The 17,493-nt window shown below is 60.1% G+C and overlaps 4 protein-coding genes across 11 annotated transcripts in view; 2 read left to right on the top strand and 2 right to left on the bottom strand.

The window, feature by feature from the left end:
- ANKZF1 (ankyrin repeat and zinc finger domain containing 1) lies at positions 1 to 7,201 on the top strand. 4 transcript variants are annotated; one of them, XM_017825300.1, is made up of 16 exons: positions 1 to 55; positions 510 to 647; positions 951 to 1,060; positions 1,449 to 1,551; positions 1,942 to 2,126; positions 2,401 to 2,516; positions 2,640 to 2,787; positions 3,019 to 3,241; positions 3,418 to 3,519; positions 3,722 to 3,874; positions 3,973 to 4,089; positions 4,530 to 4,803; positions 5,285 to 5,396; positions 5,520 to 5,687; positions 5,806 to 5,876; positions 6,472 to 7,198. In XM_017825300.1, the coding sequence occupies exons 2-16, from the start codon at positions 521 to 523 to the stop codon at positions 6,590 to 6,592; spliced, it is 2,130 nt and encodes a 709-aa protein (XP_017680789.1). In that variant the 5' UTR covers positions 1 to 55; positions 510 to 520; the 3' UTR covers positions 6,593 to 7,198. The 4 variants fall into 4 exon arrangements, with proteins under 4 accessions (XP_017680789.1, XP_017680790.1, XP_017680791.1 ...); XM_017825301.1 differs by having other exon boundaries at positions 8 to 82; positions 6,472 to 7,199; XM_017825302.1 differs by lacking the exon at positions 1 to 55 and having other exon boundaries at positions 522 to 540; positions 6,472 to 7,201.
- Positions 7,202 to 7,286: 85 nt separating this feature from the next.
- Positions 7,287 to 12,713, bottom strand: GLB1L (galactosidase beta 1 like). 5 transcript variants are annotated; one of them, XM_017825306.1, is made up of 17 exons: positions 12,548 to 12,713; positions 11,931 to 12,103; positions 11,458 to 11,608; positions 11,156 to 11,216; positions 10,789 to 10,883; positions 10,223 to 10,403; positions 10,076 to 10,134; positions 9,787 to 9,908; positions 9,566 to 9,606; positions 9,152 to 9,270; positions 8,940 to 9,014; positions 8,773 to 8,862; positions 8,528 to 8,641; positions 8,136 to 8,267; positions 7,734 to 7,811; positions 7,596 to 7,675; positions 7,406 to 7,523 (listed from the first exon to the last, which is right to left on the bottom strand). In XM_017825306.1, the coding sequence occupies exons 1-16, from the start codon at positions 12,659 to 12,661 to the stop codon at positions 7,616 to 7,618; spliced, it is 1,665 nt and encodes a 554-aa protein (XP_017680795.1). In that variant the 5' UTR covers positions 12,662 to 12,713; the 3' UTR covers positions 7,406 to 7,523; positions 7,596 to 7,615. The 5 variants fall into 5 exon arrangements, with proteins under 5 accessions (XP_017680793.1, XP_017680794.1, XP_017680796.1 ...); XM_017825304.1 differs by having other exon boundaries at positions 7,287 to 7,523; positions 7,596 to 7,811; XM_017825305.1 differs by having other exon boundaries at positions 7,287 to 7,523; positions 7,596 to 7,811; positions 11,931 to 12,076.
- Positions 12,714 to 13,456: 743 nt separating this feature from the next.
- STK16 (serine/threonine kinase 16) lies at positions 13,457 to 15,969 on the top strand. Its single transcript, XM_017825263.1, has 7 exons — positions 13,457 to 13,564; positions 14,284 to 14,503; positions 14,576 to 14,709; positions 14,785 to 14,905; positions 14,980 to 15,075; positions 15,146 to 15,267; positions 15,356 to 15,969. Exons 1-7 carry the CDS (start codon positions 13,479 to 13,481, stop codon positions 15,492 to 15,494), a joined length of 918 nt encoding a protein of 305 aa, XP_017680752.1. The 5' UTR covers positions 13,457 to 13,478; the 3' UTR covers positions 15,495 to 15,969.
- A 534-nt stretch (positions 15,970 to 16,503) lies between these two features.
- TUBA4A (tubulin alpha 4a) overlaps positions 16,504 to 17,493 on the bottom strand; it is an 8,240-nt gene continuing 7,250 nt past the window's right edge. Inside the window, exon 2 of the mRNA XM_017825272.1 lies at positions 16,504 to 17,488. Within this exon, the coding sequence (XP_017680761.1) occupies positions 17,130 to 17,488 (359 nt within the window). The 3' untranslated portion in view covers positions 16,504 to 17,129. The remainder of the gene's footprint in view (positions 17,489 to 17,493) is intronic.

Genomic DNA, 17,493 nt, shown 5'->3' with positions numbered 1-17,493 from the left:
AGGTGCTTCCGGGCCGAGCGGAGGCGGCGCGTGAGGGGCGCGGGGGGTCATCGGGGTACGGCAGGTTTGGGGGCTGATGGAGGTATGGCAGCTTTCGGGGGGCGGTGGAGGTATGGCGGCTTTGTGGGGGTCATCGCGGTACGGCAGCTTTGGGGAGTTCACTGGAGTACGGCAGCTTTTGGGGGGCAGTGGGGGTACAGCAGGTTTGGGGGGGCGATGGAGGTACAGCAGCTTGGGGAGTTCATTGGGGTACGGCAGCCAAGCCCATCATTGGGGGGTGATGGGGGCACGGCAGGTTTGGAGGAGTGACGGTACGGCAGCTCATGGAGATATGGCAGCTTAGGGGGGGATGATCGCGGGGGTAATGTCCCTGGGTGGTGCAGGATTCCGGGGGCAGCGACGGCGGGAAGGTCCCGGCCGCAGGGAGGGCTCGGGTGGAGAGAGAGCGGTGGGTCACCCGCGGGTGGTTCCCGCCGGGCCTGTCGCTCAGGCACCGTCCCATTCGCCAGGAGCAGGAGCAATGCTGGCCCCGGAGAGCAGGTCCGTGTTCGAGGCTGCCCAGGACCCCGTCCTTCTTCACGGTCTGACCCTTGTCAGTGGAGTTGCTGCAGATGCAGGTGCTGCTGAGTTGGCACCAGTGAGCCACGGTGCGTGGGACTCCGTGGGGACGGCATGAGGGAAGTATTTGTCTAAGCTCTTGCCCCCCAGCCCCAAGCCACAGGTTAGGAACTCTGTCCCTAATAGAGCATGGGTGGCCACGCTGGAGCTTGGCCATGGGTGCTGCCTTGTGGGCAGGTAAATGGGCTTTTCTCAGTGTCACCCCAAGGTCCCCGAAGCTTCTTCTACAACCATAGGGCTCTTTGGGTGGCTGAGAAGGGACCCAGGAGGCTCTGCTCCTCGTGGCGTAGCCTGGGGAGCTGACTGTGCAGAGCGCTTCCTTCTTCCTACAGAGAAGCCTGCAGCCGCCAGCTGCAAGGAGAAGGTCCATGAGGTCCCTGAGATGCCAGAGAGGATGTGCTGCTCAACCTGTGGGCAGGTGTTCGGCAGCCGGGAGGAGCAGGTGAGCAGGGCTGGGCAGCCACCATGAGGTGGGCGTGGGGCTGGCATGACTGGTGGGGTCCTGCTGTGCTAGCTCAGCCCCAGCATGATGCAGCCCAATGCTGGCTGTTTCCTGGAGCTCTACTGCTCACGTCCTGTTGGTATCTGGCACTCAAACTTTGCATGTTATTGATTAGAAGTGTCATTTAGTGGAAGTAAATGTAAGTATAGCACAGGGCTGTACCTCTTTAGGTTAACTGTTCCTTAATGTACTGCAGTCTTCCAATCAGGATAACTGAAGAGTCCCAGCATAAGTTTAGCCCTCAGGGTCTGTCACCTCATGCCCTTTGGTGGTGCGGGTTTCCATGGACCACTAAGACCCTGCTGGCTCATACCTCTTTGCTCCACAGACTGAGCACTACCGTCTCGACTGGCACCGCTTCAACCTGAAGCAGCGACTCCGGGGGCGCCGGGCAGTGCCTGTGGAAGTGTTTGAGGAGAAGACCTGCACAGGTGAGGAAGGGGGCTGTCTGCATTGGAGCCCAGGGGCTGTCAGCGACCTTGCTGGGCCTGTTCTGTGCAAGGATGAAGCCCTCTGCTAACTCAGGGTTCCTTTATTCTGCCCCTGTGGGGTCTTCTGGAGTTCCAGCACTGCTCCTGAGCCTTGATGATTTTTTTAGGGCGAAGGGGGCATTATAACTGAGCTGCTGCCTAGGCGTACCTGCGGATCCAGAACCCCAAGCCCCTATCTCCTCAACTCACAGCCCCCTTGTGATATGTAGGGTATTGGACAGAACATTCCTGGGGTTGTGGGCTTGCTCTTGGAGTCACCTGCGGAGTTTTGGGGAGGCTATTTGGTTAATCTTTGCCCTGTTTCACTGCACCTTTTTTTTTCCCTTGCAGGTGATGTTTCGAGCATCTCAGGATCCGATTCAGAGAGCTCTGATACAAGCAGTGAGTCAGAGTTGCTGCCCTCTGCCAGTGACAGCCCTGGGACCCCACAGACTTCCCGCTCCCACAAGGTGCTGGTCCGCAATGCAAAGGGCCAGCTCATCTCTGCATATCGCTGCGTGCTGGTCACAGGGAAGGCAAGTCACAGCCCAGCTTTTTGGGAGAGGGACCTCAGAGAAGGTGGGTGGCACTGGGGGGTAGACATCTGTCTGACAGTCCCTGACTTCCCATGATGGGAAGGGTGGTCTCTGGTGCCAGATCAGAGCACCAGACTTGCTGGTGGCCTATTTTTTGGCTCTGGGGTGCTCCCAGAAACCTATTTCTGGTGCCAGCAGAGGGGCTGATCTCTGTCCTGGGGGACAGCAAGAGCTAAGGAGGTGATCCCTGCTAGCAAGGGTGTCTGTGTATCAGGGTGACATCGAGGAGCCAGCAGAGCTGACAGCATCACTGCAGAGCCTCAGCATGAGCACGTGCTGGGTTGTGCTGATGATGGGTGGTGGGCACTTCGCAGGAGCTGTGTTCCGGGGGTGAGTACAGAGCGACAGCTGGGCTTACTCCTTGGCCGGGGTTGCATGGTCAAGTGGAGCTACTTTTACATGTTAATCCCACACGTGCTGAGCCCTGTTGCTCATGCCTGCCCCTCTCCCCAGCCCCCAGGTGCAGGAACACAAGACCTTCCACCGCTACACGGTGCGAGCACGGCGTGGCACAGCCCAGGGCCTGCGGGATGCCCAGGGGTCAGCACCCAGGTCGGCTGGAGCTTCCTTGCGGCGTTACAACGAGGCTGCTCTGCTCAAGGTGAGGATGCACCACAGCACTGGGCTCTTGTCAGGGAGACGTGGTCTTATCTGGCTGTTTGAGATGGTACCACACTGCTGCTGGAGGGCATAGCAGGAGTGTGGGCTCTGCAAGAGGGTCAGGGCATAAATGAGGCTACTCTGAGGCCCTCCTGGGTCTGTCCCTGCTCCAGAGATACCTTTGCCCATGCAATGTGCTCAGGATCCCATAGTGCTTCCCCTTCCTCCCCAGGATATTCAGGACCTCCTGGCAGCCTGGGCACAGCACCTGAATGAAGCTCAGCGCATCTTCCTCCGGGCCCCTCGTCATAACCGTGCGCTGCTCTTTGGTGGCAGGAACCCACCCCTCACCCGAGGGGACCCTCGCATCTGCCACATCCCCCTCAGCACCCGCAGGGCCACCCTGCGAGAGGTGCTGCGAGTCCACGCCACGCTGGCCAGCCTGCAGGTGTATGGTAGGTCAGATCAGCCCTTGTTCCTGTGGGTCAGGGCAGGTGGGGTGACGTAATCTCTTGTGCGGGAGGGGATGATGCCCTATGGGGTGGAGGTGCTAGATCTCCAGCCCTCAATCCCTGGAGACATGGGGTGTTCCCTGTCCCCAGGCAATAACAGGAGCACCCTTGCTGCCCAGGGAAGGATACACCACTGGAGGATATCACTGGGTCCCCCAGGAAGGTCTGGCAGAAAAGGCAGCGGAAAGCAGAGATGAATCCCCCACAGGAGAACACAACTGGTGAGTTGAGCCATGGAGGGAAACATAACTGAGCAAACAGGAGGAGTCTGACCAGATAGGAGGCATGGACCAGATTTGTAGCCCAGAGGAGAATCTGTGGAATGTGGCCTCATTCTGGACAGAAGAAAGATAGAGTGTGCTCAGCTGAGAGACCTAAGTGATTGCTCCTGTGTGAGGAGCCTCAGTCTTATTACTCCCTCAGCTCCAGAGGTGGAGGAGGAAGAGGAGGAGGAAAGCCCTGCAGGGGAGCTGGAGACTGTTGAAGTGACACTGGGGACCTTGGACCTCCGGGAGTTCGAAGTGATGCCCAAGCGAAACCGCAAAAGGAAGAAGAGGGACAAGAAGGTGAAGAAAGGTGAGGGGGAAGAACTGTCTGGGGGCGGTGTAGGAAGGCCATGGCTGAGGTGCAGGCTGACCCTGTCCCTCTTCCTTACCATGTGTTCCTTTGTGCAGAGCCCTATGCTGAAGAGACTGGATATCATTGTACTCAGTGTGTGCAGCCTGGCTGGGAACCAGTGACGGAGCTGCAGGGGGAGACTGAGGCTGGGCCCCTTCTCTGGGGTGATGGAGGTAAGTGGGGTCAGGAGCTGGGTCACCTGGATGCCTGCCCCATTTACTGGTGGCTTTGCAGTGGGGTGAAGAGCACGTCATGCAGGTGCCCAGAGCAGCTGGGTGTGGGATGTCTGCAGTGCAGCTATGTGCCTTTGAGTGAGCTGTGTGTATGTAGGAGCAGTAGCTCTGAACCGGAGGGCCAGGCAGCACCTGGCTAAGCCAGGTGTTTTGAGGGGATTGGAGTGGGTCTTATCTCAGGAGAGGACTTGGCTGCTACCAACAGTGCCCAGCGATGCCATGGTACATTGTCAGAGACTCTGAAGGTGCTGGAGATCCTGCAGTGCCCAAATCCAGCTAGCAGGATGATGCTTTAACTGCATCATGCATGTTTCCTAGTCAGACCAGAGCACCACTCTGCCCAGGGAGGCATCAGACTCTCTCCTGTTCTCCCCTCATAGGAGACCCTCAGACCCAGCTCCGCGATGCCTTATTCACCGCCTGCAAAACAGGGGATGTGCAGACACTGCGGCACCTCCTGGGTGTGCGAGAGAGCGAGGGCCTGCCAGGGGACAGCGAGGATGGGGAGGTCACACAGACTCTGGATATGGCCTACTCCCTGCTCAATCAGCCTGTGGATGAGCGTGGCTGCAGTCTGCTCCACGTGGCAGCGCAAGCAGGCAAGGCGGAGGCCGTGTGCCTGCTGCTGGAGGCAGGGGCAGACCCTGCCCTCAGGTATGGTTGCAGAGTCCCTAGCAGTTGACAACCACAGCTCTGCTGTGGGAGTCCAGCAACTCCTTCCTGTCTCAGCTGCAGGAAACTGGTGCCACCCTTGTCCTGGGACAGACAGGATTGGTCTCTACCACCCCAGATGTCTGAGTTTGTTACGGGAGGCCTAAGCACTGAACCATCCTTTTCTCTGCCTGCCTGGTCTGGCACAGCAGCAGGCAAGGCAATGCCCCAAAGTGCACCCAGGTTTATTGGTGAGCAGTTCTGAGGGTAGGGATGAGACCAAAGCCTCATACTGGGGCTTTGAGATGCAAGAAGGGGAGGATTTTGAGGATTCTAGTGTAGGAATAAGGAACTTTCCCCTCCTTGGCTGTGATACCATGGCCTGCAGTACACATTGCATATTTCTGGGGAGTCACTGGGCTCACAGTCCAGTGGGACACGGGCAGTAAGGTGGCAGGGTGAGCTGGTCTCCCTTGTCTTGCAGGGACAGGCAGGAAAGGACCCCATACTGCGTCTCTGCTGACAGAACGACCTGCAACGCTTTCCGCAAGTTCATGGTGGACCATCCAGACAAGTACGACTACAGCCGTGCCAAGGTGGGTGCCTGCCCTCTGCCCTTGCCTTCTGGAAGCTGGGGGACCCCAGAGCAAAGTGCCCCTCTTCCACTTGTGCTGTTGCCCCAGGCTCAGTGGGAAATGCTGCCTGCCCTCTGCCCCCAGGTACCAGGGCCCCTGACACAGGAGATGGAAGCCAAAAAGCTGGAGAAGAAGCGGGCACAGAAAGCCCAGCGGAAGCAACGGGAGCAAGTGCAGCGGGAGGAGCGGCAGCGCTGGGAGCAGGAGCAGGAAGAGAAGCAGAGGTTCGCGGCTCTGTCTGACAGGGAGAAGGTGAGGCTGTGCATTGGGAAGGGGATTGAGCCCTGCTGAGGCAGTGCTACTGTGGTGGGCTCTGGGCACAGCAGCTCCCAGGGGCTAGGGGTGGCTGAGCTGTCTCTCTGCTCCCCAGAGGGCGCTGGCTGCCGAGCGGAGGTTGGCTGCGCAGCTGCAGGACACCGGCACAACGCTTACCAACATCAGGTAATGGTCCCGGCAGCATGGCTCTGCACAAACTTTCCCATGTCAGCACAGCTCTTCCCTACCCTTCTCGCTCCAGGTCTCATTTCCAGTCTAAAGCTATTCCTGTCCACTCAATTCCCTGCAGTGCTTGTATAAAAGATTGCTTTCTGTCTTGCCCTGCTCCCCTGAAATATTTTGCAAAGGATGACTCGGTCCACCTGCAGCCAGATCTATGGCAAGCCAACTCCCCAGCCGCTCCTCTGCCCCTGTTCCTGACTTGACATCTCTTCCCTCTGCCATCCCACAGGCTTATTGGCAGCCAGCACAGCCTGTGCTGATTTGGGCAGGGGCTTTACAACTACATATGAGGCCAAATTCCTCCATGTTTATTCTGCCTCAAAGTGTCCTCACACTATCCTCCCACACAGCATCTCCTCCAGGGAGCATGTCCTGGCTAGGCTGCTGGGTGAGCACATCAGTCCTGCAGGACCAGACAAGCATCAGCTCCCTCATGCTGCTGGTGTCTCATGTCACAGCCCAGGCAGTGAATCTTCTCCTCCTCTAACTCTCTTCAAGTGTCCCCTTTACTCAGGGCCAGCTCTGTTCTTTCCTGCAGCCGCTGCTGGCACTGTGGAGAGTCCCTGCTGGGACGGATCCCTTTCCATTACCTTGACTTCTCCTTCTGCTCCACGGCCTGTCTGCAAACCCACCGCCGGGCACAGGCCAGACACACCTAAGGCTGGGGACTGCTGCCACCTGCCAAGGACTAATGTGGGGACACAGCTGAGCACTGGCCGTGCAGCAAGGGAGAGCCTGTGGACCATGTCACTCTGGGGCAGCTCTGCAAGGCTCTAGGCATGAATGTCGCTCTGGGTGCTGACTCTGGGGACGTTAGAACTGAGAGGTTGTGCTACTGTGTGGTGCCAGGACTGTTTGGTGGCCCGGCTCCAGCTGGGGGTCCTGCTGCCAGCTTTTCTCATGGCTACCTTGTAGGCTGCTGTCTGTGGTGGAGGGACAGATCCTGACACATACAGACCCTGCAGCCCTGAGCTACCTGCAGCCACGCTTGTGGGCACCTTTGAGGTGGTTCTTTGCCCTCTCCTCTCCTGGCTGCCCTCAGCATCTCAGCCCTGTCATGTTAGCAACTACCTCTTCTGCCTACATTGTCAATAAAAAGGTGCCTTGACCCCTTAGACAGGGGCAGAGTCAGCATGAGTACTGGAACTATTTGGGATGAATGTGGGATTAACATGCAAATAAATCTCAATCCTGGGCCCCTTTCTCATTAGCACAAGCCCTGCCTGGCCTGAGAGGAGGGCAGAAGCTCTGTATGTCTATGCCAGGATTTGTGCCACTTTCCTAGGACCCTGCAGCCTCTGTACTTCACCAGCCCCCTGCCATCTCCGCAGCCCCAGCAAGAAGCAAGGCCAGTGCCCAGCAGCACTGTGTTTATTCTGTGGCCGAGATGCTGTGGCTGAGGGTCCTGTTGAAAAGGGGTCGGTCGAGAAAGAGCAAGAGGGGGGTGAGGGGTGCCCCTTCCAGCTCCAGCACTGTGATGTTGTTGGGACAGCCGACGTGCAGCACCGAGCCGGGCACGAAGAGGGTCTGCTGGGGCCCACGGTGGGTCCAGTACCGGCCCAGGTTGAAGCCGTTTATCCACAGCTGTCCCTAGAAGATGATGGAGATGGGACTGAGCTGTGTCCTGCTCTACCCTCACCCCCTTTCCTGGCACTGCCTTACCTTGCTCCAACCTGGGAACTTCACGAAGGTGTCCCAGGCAATGCCAGGGGTCTCAAAGGTCCCGGTGTAGAAGGCTGGCCCTGCTCTGCCCCTGCTGCTTGATTTTGGCATGGCAGCGTGGGGCCAGCCCTGCTGGACTGCAGTATCTATGGCCAGGGGATAGATCAGCCAGTTGTTGAGAGGGATAGAGTCCAAGGAGACGTTTCCCAACAAGCCCTGATATGGAACAGGAGGGAAAATGAGGTAGCAGTGTCTGCCACAGGCAGAAGGATACTTGACTTTCCTAGCAGCAAAGGTGGAATAGGATTCCCTCTGAGGGCCTGAAGGGCCCTGGCTGCCATGGCACCTTAAGTGGGAGAGGGGTGCCAGTCTCTCAGTCCTGTCTTGGCAGGTTTGCCAGGGAATGGTGTGAGATGAACCAAGGAACAGGACTTGGGGTGGCCCCCCTGAAGGCTGGGGTCTGTCACAGGTGGCAGTAGAGGAGGTGTTTGGTCACGTGGGTGGCCAGGCCATTCCCTCTGGAGGGCTCTCTCCTCTTACCTTGAAGTCACTGACATTGGCACCGAAGCTGATCCTGCCCATGTTCTCCAGGAGCATGTCCAGGGTGTCCCCTGCCTTGCCTGTCACACGCAGTGTCATCTGCCCATCCCTCTCCAGCATCCCCTGGTACTCCTAAAGCCGCAAGGTCAGTGCTGCCAGTCTGTGCTCAGATCCCACCACCCCCAGTGCTGCCAGCCGTCGCAGAGCCAGCCCAGGGCTGCCCTCTGCCCCCAAAGGGGACAGATTCAGGCTAGAGAGCCACACCACAAGGGCTCGGTGTGGCTCTCAGCACTCTGGCTGTCCCCAAGGCCCTGGCGTGGCACAGCTCCACTGCTGGCTGTCCCACAGCCCTCAGCCCTGGCCCAGGGACTGGTGTGCTCCCACAACCTCACCTTGTGCAGCATCACGTAGCCACGGTCACAGATGCTGTGGGGAGGAGCACTGAGCGTGGCTGGGTCCGGGATGTCCCGGGGCAGCTGTGTGCGGTACAGCACAAAGCCATGGGCCTGCAGGACACAGCACAGCAGCACAGAGGGGAAATGGGGCTGGAGACGAGCTCTGCTCCTCTGCCCCAGAGCCAGGGCCAGGCAGACAGGGGCATCTCCCCAAGTGTCCCCCACTATTCCCAGCCCTTCACCTGCTTTATGGCCTCAAAGGTGAGGGGGAACTGGCTCTGGATGGGCCCAGAGGGGCACAGCACATCCAAGACATCCAGGAGGTCAGCATACTGCAAAGGAGGGATGGGTGCTGGGCAGTTGAGCAGTGCCAGGCCAGGGCAGCACAGCCCTTTGGACAGGCACTCACCTTCCGCAGGGCTACCCAGCCATAGGCATACTTGGGAGTGGCAGGTGGCATCGGACCGACTGGCAGGGGCTGGAACTGAACAGCAAACTGTCAGCTGCCCCATGGGGCAAGCAGGGAGATGTCCCTTGCCCTGCTGGGACCCTCTATGTTCCCCTCTGTCCTGGCACAGGCAGCACTACCCAGTACTGTCCCCTTCCTGCCAAGTTCAATACCTTGCTGATGACCATGCGGATGGCAAACAGCTTCTCAGTGGGGTCTCCTGCCTCTGACAGGGGGGCATCATAGTCATAGCTGGTGGTCACTGGTTTGTACTGGTCCTTGTAGTCAGCACCTGGCCGGGGAAGCAATGTGAGCAGGAGGAAGGGGCTCTGGCACAGCCCAGGGCATGGAAGCCAGCCCCAGGCTGGCTGCAATGCAATCGGAGGGCATGATCCCCAACTGTGGACCCCTGCCTAGGGACAAAAGGAGTCCCCAGGCGAGGACAAGCTTGGGTTCAGGGGCCCTTGGCCATGTGTCAGCCTGCCCCATGAGACAGAACAACAGCTTGAAGCAGGCTCCTCAGGGATGGCCAAGAAAAGCCCCCCAAGCCCCACAGTGCCCCCTCCCTAGGGCAAGGCCCTACTCACCACTCCAGTAGGCAAAGTTCGTCCCTCCATGAAACATGTACCTATGATAACCCCAGAGAACCCAGTCAGCACCCACACAGACTTGGCAGGGACTCACCAGGCACTGGCCCCTCCCTGCTGCACCCACAGTCCCAGCCCTGCCTGCCCAAACTCCGTGGGATGAAGGTAGAGGTGATGCCACCTCCCCTGCTGGCTGTGCCCCCTGCCAGCTGACTACTTGCATGTTGACACTGGCTCCCAGCTGCAGTATGTCCTCCAGCCCCTGGGCCACCCACGCTGCACTGGTGCTGGCGTGCGCCTCCCCCCAGTAGTCCAGCCAACCTGTGTAGTACTCAGAGTTTACCTAGGGGAGAAAGGGACTGTCATCTGCCTGAACCTGGGGCTCCTGGCACCCGTTCGTCATCCACATTCCCCCTGCTCACCTGCAGCCTGGCCCCAACACCCCTCTTTGCCTCTGCCTCCCCAAAGCCATCACAGGTCATTCCCCCACAGTGCCCATGCCAAGCTCACCAGGGGGCCCTTCGGTTCCACACGGCGCTGGGCATCAAACAGCTCTGTCACATTGGATCCTGTGGAGGTGAAGAGAGGAGGTTTGAGCAGGACAGAGAAGGAATCCCCATTCTCTCTCCTTGTCCTCCTCCTCCCCCGGAGGGGTACCTGGCCCGAAGTCGATGGTGGCGTAGAGCCCCTGCAGGGTGCCACAGCGCAGCTCCTCCGCTCGCGTGCTGTCAGTGGTGAAGAGCAGCACCTCACTCCCCAGCAGCGCCCGAAAGGAGCCCAGCAGGTGCCGCAGGTATCCATAGTCACAGGCATAGTAGCTCCCATATTCATTCTCCACCTGTGAGCAAGGCAGGGGCTGGCACCCAGGATGCATATTGCAGGGCTGCAGCCAGGTCCCACCACCCACTGGGATAAACACCCAGCTCCCCTCTTTCCTCCTGACATCATTAGATGTAGTGAAACCCCCCAGGTGTGTCCTGAAAATGATCTTTCAGCCCCACCATGAGCCCTATCTCTGCCAGTGTCCCTCAAACCACAACTGGGGTGATGACAGGTACCTCAGATTTCCAGCCTTTGGATTTAGACCCAGGTCCAGAAGTTGAGAGGGATTTATCTGAGCTGTACTGGGTGAGGTCATGGTGTAGGGTGTACAGGTGCCTTTTCGGGGCACATCCAAAGATGCCCCAGAGCAGGGCAGGGAGCTGGGCCCCACGGCACCTTACCTGCACGCTGATGATGTTCCCCCCATGCTGGTACAGGTGTGGCTTGATCTTGGGCAGCAGGACATGGAGCCAGGAGTCCACAGCTGCCAGGTAGGCTGGGGTGACAGAGGGCAGCTCAGCCTGGCTGCAGCATCCACCCCAGCCCACTTGCAATCAGCCTGCCAGGAGGAAGACAGAACAGACAGGGAAGGGCCAAGCACAATGGGGAAGCGGAGGTGGAGTACAAACCACGAGGCTCCCAAAAGATGGAGAAGACTATAAGAAAGACAACACGTGGGGCTGGCAGGTGTGTGGAGAGACACCAGTGTGCCAGGGCTGGCACCAGGCTGTAAGAACACAGTGGCCAGAGCCCTGTGCTGAGCCTCACCGGGGTCAGAGGAGCGCAGGATGATGTCTGGTTTCCACAGCAGCCAGGCAGGTAGGCCACCCTGGAGAAACACACACAGCAGAGAGAGAAGCAAAGAAACTGCTCAGCAGCCCGGGCTAACACACAGCTGAAACCAGCCAGCACAGTGCTAATGCTCAGCACCAGTGCAGCATGTGCCCCACAGGGCAGCAACTTTGGCTGGCATGACACTGGAGTCACTGTGGCAGCCAGAAAGGCCAACCCCGCTGAGCCCTTCCCAGACTACCCATCACCCCTCTGCCATGCTGGGGGCCAGGGCTCACCATCTCCCACTCTGCACAGATGTAGGGCCCTGGCCGCAGGATCACCAGAAGTCCCAGCTCAGCTGTCAGGTCCAGGAAGGCTTCCAAATCCCGGTTCCCAGTAAAGTCATAAACCCCTGGCAGCATCTCATGGTAGTTCCAGGGGACATAGCTGGGGCAAGAGGGGAGATCAGCATGCAGGGGTTAAGGGTACTCCAGCAGAACAGGGAACCATCCCACCAGCTGGTCCCTCTGCTTCTGGGAACTGGCCTCCAGCCTGAGCTGATTATGGCAACTGGGGTTGGACTGGCACTAGCCCAGGTTCATGCTTGTGTCTGGCAGGGTTGTCCTGGAACAACAGCCCAGTGCAAGTGTTGGACCTTTCTCCCTGTGGCCAGACAACACCTTTGTCTCTGTTCCTACTCCAGAGATCCCAGAAACCCCAAGTGGCTGTGGTGGCAGTGTGGCAGTGGGCTTGCGCCGTTGGGGCTTACACCTGCACAGTGCTGAGCCCACTCATGTGCATCTTGAGCAGCCGGTCCCTCCAGGCAGGCCGCGGGACACGGGCGTAGTGGATGCTGCCTGAGATGTAGCGGAAAGGGACACCATCCTTAAGGAAGCAGTTGCGCTCATAATCCACCTGGAAGGAGCGTGGTGAGGGAGAGGCCTGCAGGAGAGTGGCAGTTTTGGGGGGGCAGAAGACTTTCTGCAAGCCCACCTGCCCCCTCCCATGCTCCCTGGGACAGGGACTGATGGGGGCTATTTCTGGGGGGGCTATCCCCCGAGGAGAGTACCACACTGCCCTGGGAGAGCAGAAGGGATAAGCAGAGCAACCATTCACACCCTCCCTGCTAATCAAACATCCAGCGGCTGAGCTAGTGGCATTTTGGGGGACGGGTGCTGCTGGGAGGGGTGCTGAAAGGACAGGCAGGGAGCTGGAAATGCAAGCGGGACATTGGAGCGGGACGTGGGCGGCAGCACAAGGAAGCCATAGCAGGAAGAGTAGGAACACGGAGAGGGAAGCAAGGCAGATTCCGGTGTCATCCCACCGGATCCTTCATAGCCTAGCTCCACACGGTTCTCCCAAACTTTTCCACCCATGTTTGCTAACCTGCGTACTCAGGAGCCTCACCGCCAGCAGCAGGGCCAGGGCCAGCAGCCCCATCCTCGCCGGGTGCTCAGCAGGCCCGGGGCAGAGGACGAAGCTGGACGTGGACACCACCATCACATGATCCGAGAAGGATCTTAGCCAGCGCCGAGTGCTGCTTCCTCCAGATATTCAGTGCAAGCAGCTGGAACTGCAGCACGGCTGGGGCGGGATCATGGGACGGGGATGGGCGGCTCCGACTCTCCACGCCTGGCCAGCCGCACATCAGCCTCTCCAAAGCCCATCCAGCAGGGGATGCTGGCGGCACACCACCAAGAAGGCTCCGGCCGGCGGGCACATCCCCGGTGCCCCCCGGGATAGTGGGTGACACATGTGGGGGGACAAGGAGCCTCATAAAAGTATCACCACCAAGCAGAACCCTTCCAGCGAGCTCAGCCCGCTTTTTCCATCAGAGAGGTGGTGATGGAAACCTTGGCTGTAGCTCTAGTAGGAGGGATGCTGCTGCTGGCTGAGGGAAAGGAAAACATCCCCGGACAGAGGGTCAGAGCTGGGGCTAGAGCTGATGACAGGTGTGTCGGGAAATGCCGCAGGGAAGGACGAGCTCCGCTGAGGTGGCTCCGTCATCTCTGTCCCCTGCAGCGCCAACCTGCTCGCCTGTGCGAGGGGTTTGGCTCACCGGGGCCAGCCCCGGGAGCGGCGGGGCTGCGGGCTGCCGCCGCCACCGCCACCGGGGGATGCCACCGCGCCGGGGGCACCGCGCGGGGCTGCCGGGCGCTGGGCGCTGCTGTCCCCGCTCGCACGGAGGAGGGAGCCCGGGATCCCCGCCGCAGCGGCGGCACCGAGCAGCGGGAGGCGGCGGCGCCCCGCCCGGTGGGTGACGCGGCGGGTGACGCCGGGGGTGACGCGCGGCGGCGGGCGATGACGCGGGCGGGCGATGGGGCAGACGCTGTGCGTCTGCTCCCGGGGCACCGTCAGCCTGGGGGGAGCGCGGTACCTCCTGCTCCACCGCCTGGCAGAGGGGTGCGCGGCTGGCTGGGGCGCGGGGGGCTCGGGCGGGGGGTCCCCGGCGGGGGGTCCCCGGGGTCTGCGAGGGATGCTCGGGCAAGGGGGGTCTACGGGCGGAGGGGCGATGTGCTAGGGCATGGGGGATGCTCGGGCTTGGGGGATGCTCGGGTATGGGGAGGCGCGCGGGCCTGGGGGCGCTTGTGCAGGGGGAGTGCTCGAGTATGGGGGGCGTGCTTGGGCAGGGGTGTGCTTGTGCATGGGGGATGATTTGGCACGGGAATGTTCAGGCGTGGGGGTGATGCTCAGGCATAAGGAGATGCTTAGATAAGGGGGGGTGCTTGTGCGTAGGGACATGCTTGGGCAGGGGGGTGATGGTCTGGCACAGGGAATGGTCGGGCAGGGTGGGGAGATGCTTGAGCTCAGGTCACGTTGGGGCATGGGGGAAATACTTGGGCTTGGTGGGGGTTGATGCTTCAGCATAAGGGATGCTTGTGCATGGCGGTGGATTCTCATGCTAGGTGGCAGGGGTTGGTCATGCCAAGGAGTGGGTGCTCAGAGCCATGGGAGTGGGGGTGATTGGACCAGTGGGGTTTTTCATGCAGAGAGGGGATGCTTTGGCATGGCTGAGGGATTCCCTCTGGCCTCTCCTCTGAGTGTTGATAGTTTAGACTGGGCTCAAGGCCCTGACATGGATGCCACAGTGCTCAGCCCACGCCATGCTTGACTCCTTGCAGGGGCTTCAGCTATGTGGACCTGGTGGAGGGGCTGCGGGATGGGCGCTTCTACGCCCTGAAGCGCATCCTGTGCCACGACAAGGAGGACCGCCAGGCCGCCCTGCACGAGGTGGAGATGCACGGCCTCTTCGACCATCCCAACATCCTGCGCCTGGTGGCTCACGCCATGGTGGAGAAGGGCGCCAAGCACGAGGCCTGGCTTCTCCTGCCCTATGTGAAGGTGAGAGGGGCTTTCCTGGCTGCCTCACCACTCCAGGAGCAGCAGTGGTGACCAGCTGCTTGTGTTTGCCAGGGCGGGACCCTCTGGAGAGAGGTGGAAGCACTGCGAGAGAAAGGGACCTTCATGCCAGAGCAGCGGATCCTCCTCATCCTCCATGGGATCTGCCGCGGGCTGCAAGCCATCCACAGCAAGGGCTATGCACACAGGTGAGGGGCTGGCAGTGCTGGCTGGGGGGGTTGGCAGGGGCCCCAGTGGGTGCTTGGTGATGTCTATCCCCACAGAGACCTCAAGCCCACCAATGTGCTGCTGGATGAGGATGACCAGCCTGTGCTGATGGATCTGGGTTCCATGAACCAAGCTCGCATCGAAGTCAACAGCTCTCGGGAGGCCATGGCTGTGCAGGTGGGTGGCCTGGGACATCACCCCACCAGCCTCTCCCTGCCCCAAGCCCTTTATCCCCGCTCTCCCCTCTGCAGGACTGGGCTGCCCAGCGCTGCACCATCTCCTACCGTGCTCCTGAGCTCTTCACGGTGCCGAGCCAGTGCGTCATAGATGAGCGCACGGATATCTGGGTAAGGATCCAGCCTTCTGGCCCACCCTGTCCCACTGCCACGAAGCTGCCCTGACCCAACTGTGCTCCAGTCCCTAGGCTGTGTGCTGTACTGCATGATGTTTGGGGAGGGCCCCTTTGATGCCATTTTCCAGAAGGGTGACAGTGTGGCTCTGGCAGTGCAGAACCCGATCACGTTTCCCCCCACAACCAGGTGAGGGGCTGGGGAGGGTGACCCCACTCCTGGGTAGCCCCCTGTCCTGTGCTCCACATGGGTCTCCCTGTCGCTGTCTTTCCTCCAGGTACTCAGCTGGTTTGCAGCGCCTGCTCTCCTCCATGATGACAGTGAACCCCCAGGAGCGACCCAACATAGATGACATCCTCCACCAGCTGGAGGGGCTGCAGCCAGCACTGGCGGGACAGGACACCACACAGATCTGAGCCCATCCCATTCCAGCAGTGATGCGCCCCGAGGCTGAGCCAGGAGAAAAGCAGCTGCCCTAATCCCTGCTCCCCTGCAGACCTGTTGCAGAGGGAACTAATGCCCTGGGGGAGAGCTGCTGCTCTATGCTGGAGGTGTGTTGGATTTGGAGTGTTCTGTGCCCTGGATGCTGCTACCTGGGCCTTGGTCTGTGCCTCAGAGCTGTGGACGTGTGATCTGCTGCTAAACATGGGGCCCTCGCTGGCTGCTGCCTCCCCCAGGGGTGACAGAAGAGGATGTTGTAGGACCCCCCAGGGGGCAGGAGCCACGGTACCGCAGCTCCGTGTCCCAGGAAGGTCACTCCTGCCCGGGGCAGAACTGCAGGCTGGGTCCCGGTGCTGTGCTGGAGGGAGGCAGAGGGCCCCAGTGCCCACTCTGCCACTGCTCTTGGCACCAACGTTGCCTTGTGTTTGAAGTAAAATACGTTCTTGCGGAGGTGTGGCTGTGTCCCTGTCTGTGGGGAGGGATCCTGCCGGGTCATGAGGAGAGCAGGGCACACTGTCTGGGTTAAGCAGCCAAGCGTTACTAGAGGGGAAGGGCAGCAGAGGCCAGCTGGGGAGGCACAGACAGAGCATTAGCAGTAAGCAGGGAAAGTTAATCCCTGGCCCCAGAACCGTCCTGACAGAAGCTAACACAACTCCACAGCTGGAGCCAGGCACTGCTGTTCAGAGCCTCTGGGGCTGGGCTCAGCGCAGGCAGAAGGGTGGTGGCAGGGGTACAGGCCAGACTTCTCTGCTGCCCAGGGAGAGGGAGGTGGGTGCCCAGACTGGGAAGCTGCCAGACCTTGGGAGGCAGGAGCAGGAGCTCTGCTCTAGTGGGAATGAGCAGAGCCTGGGGACAGCACAACCATCCCAGTGCTGGGGACACTCCCAGTCCAGCAGGCAGCCTTGGCTGGAGGGGCTCACTGGGACACACAGCAGCTGGGCTGTCCACAGAGGGGTGCTAAAAAAAAAAGATGCAGACAAGCAGTTTCACAGGGAGCATTCCCCTCCTTTAATCCTCTCACCACACACAGCAGTACAGCAGCCATGGGGGTTTGTGCCATGCCGGGTCCCCTTGCAGGGTGCACCCACTGCACCAGAGAGCCGTGCATACCCTTTGCCCTGCGTTGTGGCCACAGGGGCAGGGGTGCCAGACTGCTCCCACTGCTTCAACCAGTATCCTTCCAGATGAGCCTGCCTGTCCTCACGCTGCACATGGGGAGAAGACTCTGCAGCTGCCGATCTTTTCCTGCTCAGACCAAATCTGCTCCCCTGAGCTCCAGGGTAGAACATGGGGCCATACATCACATGAGGAAGTGGTATTCACTGCTGGATGGAGCAGTGAGGGGGGTAGGATGTGTGCCACAGCCCCAGGGACTGGACCCCAGGGCTATTACCTACATGGGAAGCAAGCCGGAGCTGGAGCAGAGCACTGGGAGGAAGCATAGCAGCACCAGTACCAGGGCTGAAGCACTCACCACACACCTGACCTGGCAAGAAACCGATACAGCTGGGGGGATAGTGGGAGACACAGAGGCTCTGAAACGGTTTATTGCAAAGGGTTTCTGCAGGTAACATTGGGAAGGAGCATGGTCCTTTTGGGCTGAGGCTTCTCTACTCCTCACCCTCCTCTTCATCCTCGTAGGAGTCCAGGCCCACCTCCTCGTAATCCTTCTCCAGAGCAGCCATGTCTTCCCGTGCCTCAGAGAACTCCCCTTCCTCCATGCCCTCGCCCACGTACCAGTGCACAAAGGCGCGCTTGGCGTACATCAGGTCGAACTTGTGGTCCAGGCGAGCCCAGGCCTCAGCGATGGCTGTGGTGTTGCTCAGCATGCAGACGGCGCGCTGCACCTTGGCCAGGTCACCCCCTGGCACCACCGTGGGCGGCTGGTAGTTGATGCCCACCTTGAAGCCCGTGGGGCACCAGTCCACAAACTGGATGCTGCGCTTGGTCTTGATGGTGGCAATGGCAGCATTG

This window comes from Lepidothrix coronata, unplaced genomic scaffold, assembly GCF_001604755.1.
Source record: "Lepidothrix coronata isolate B3197 unplaced genomic scaffold, Lepidothrix_coronata-1.0 Scaffold118, whole genome shotgun sequence".
NCBI lineage: Eukaryota > Metazoa > Chordata > Aves > Passeriformes > Pipridae > Lepidothrix > Lepidothrix coronata.
This window is presented reverse-complemented; position numbering and strand designations above follow the sequence as displayed.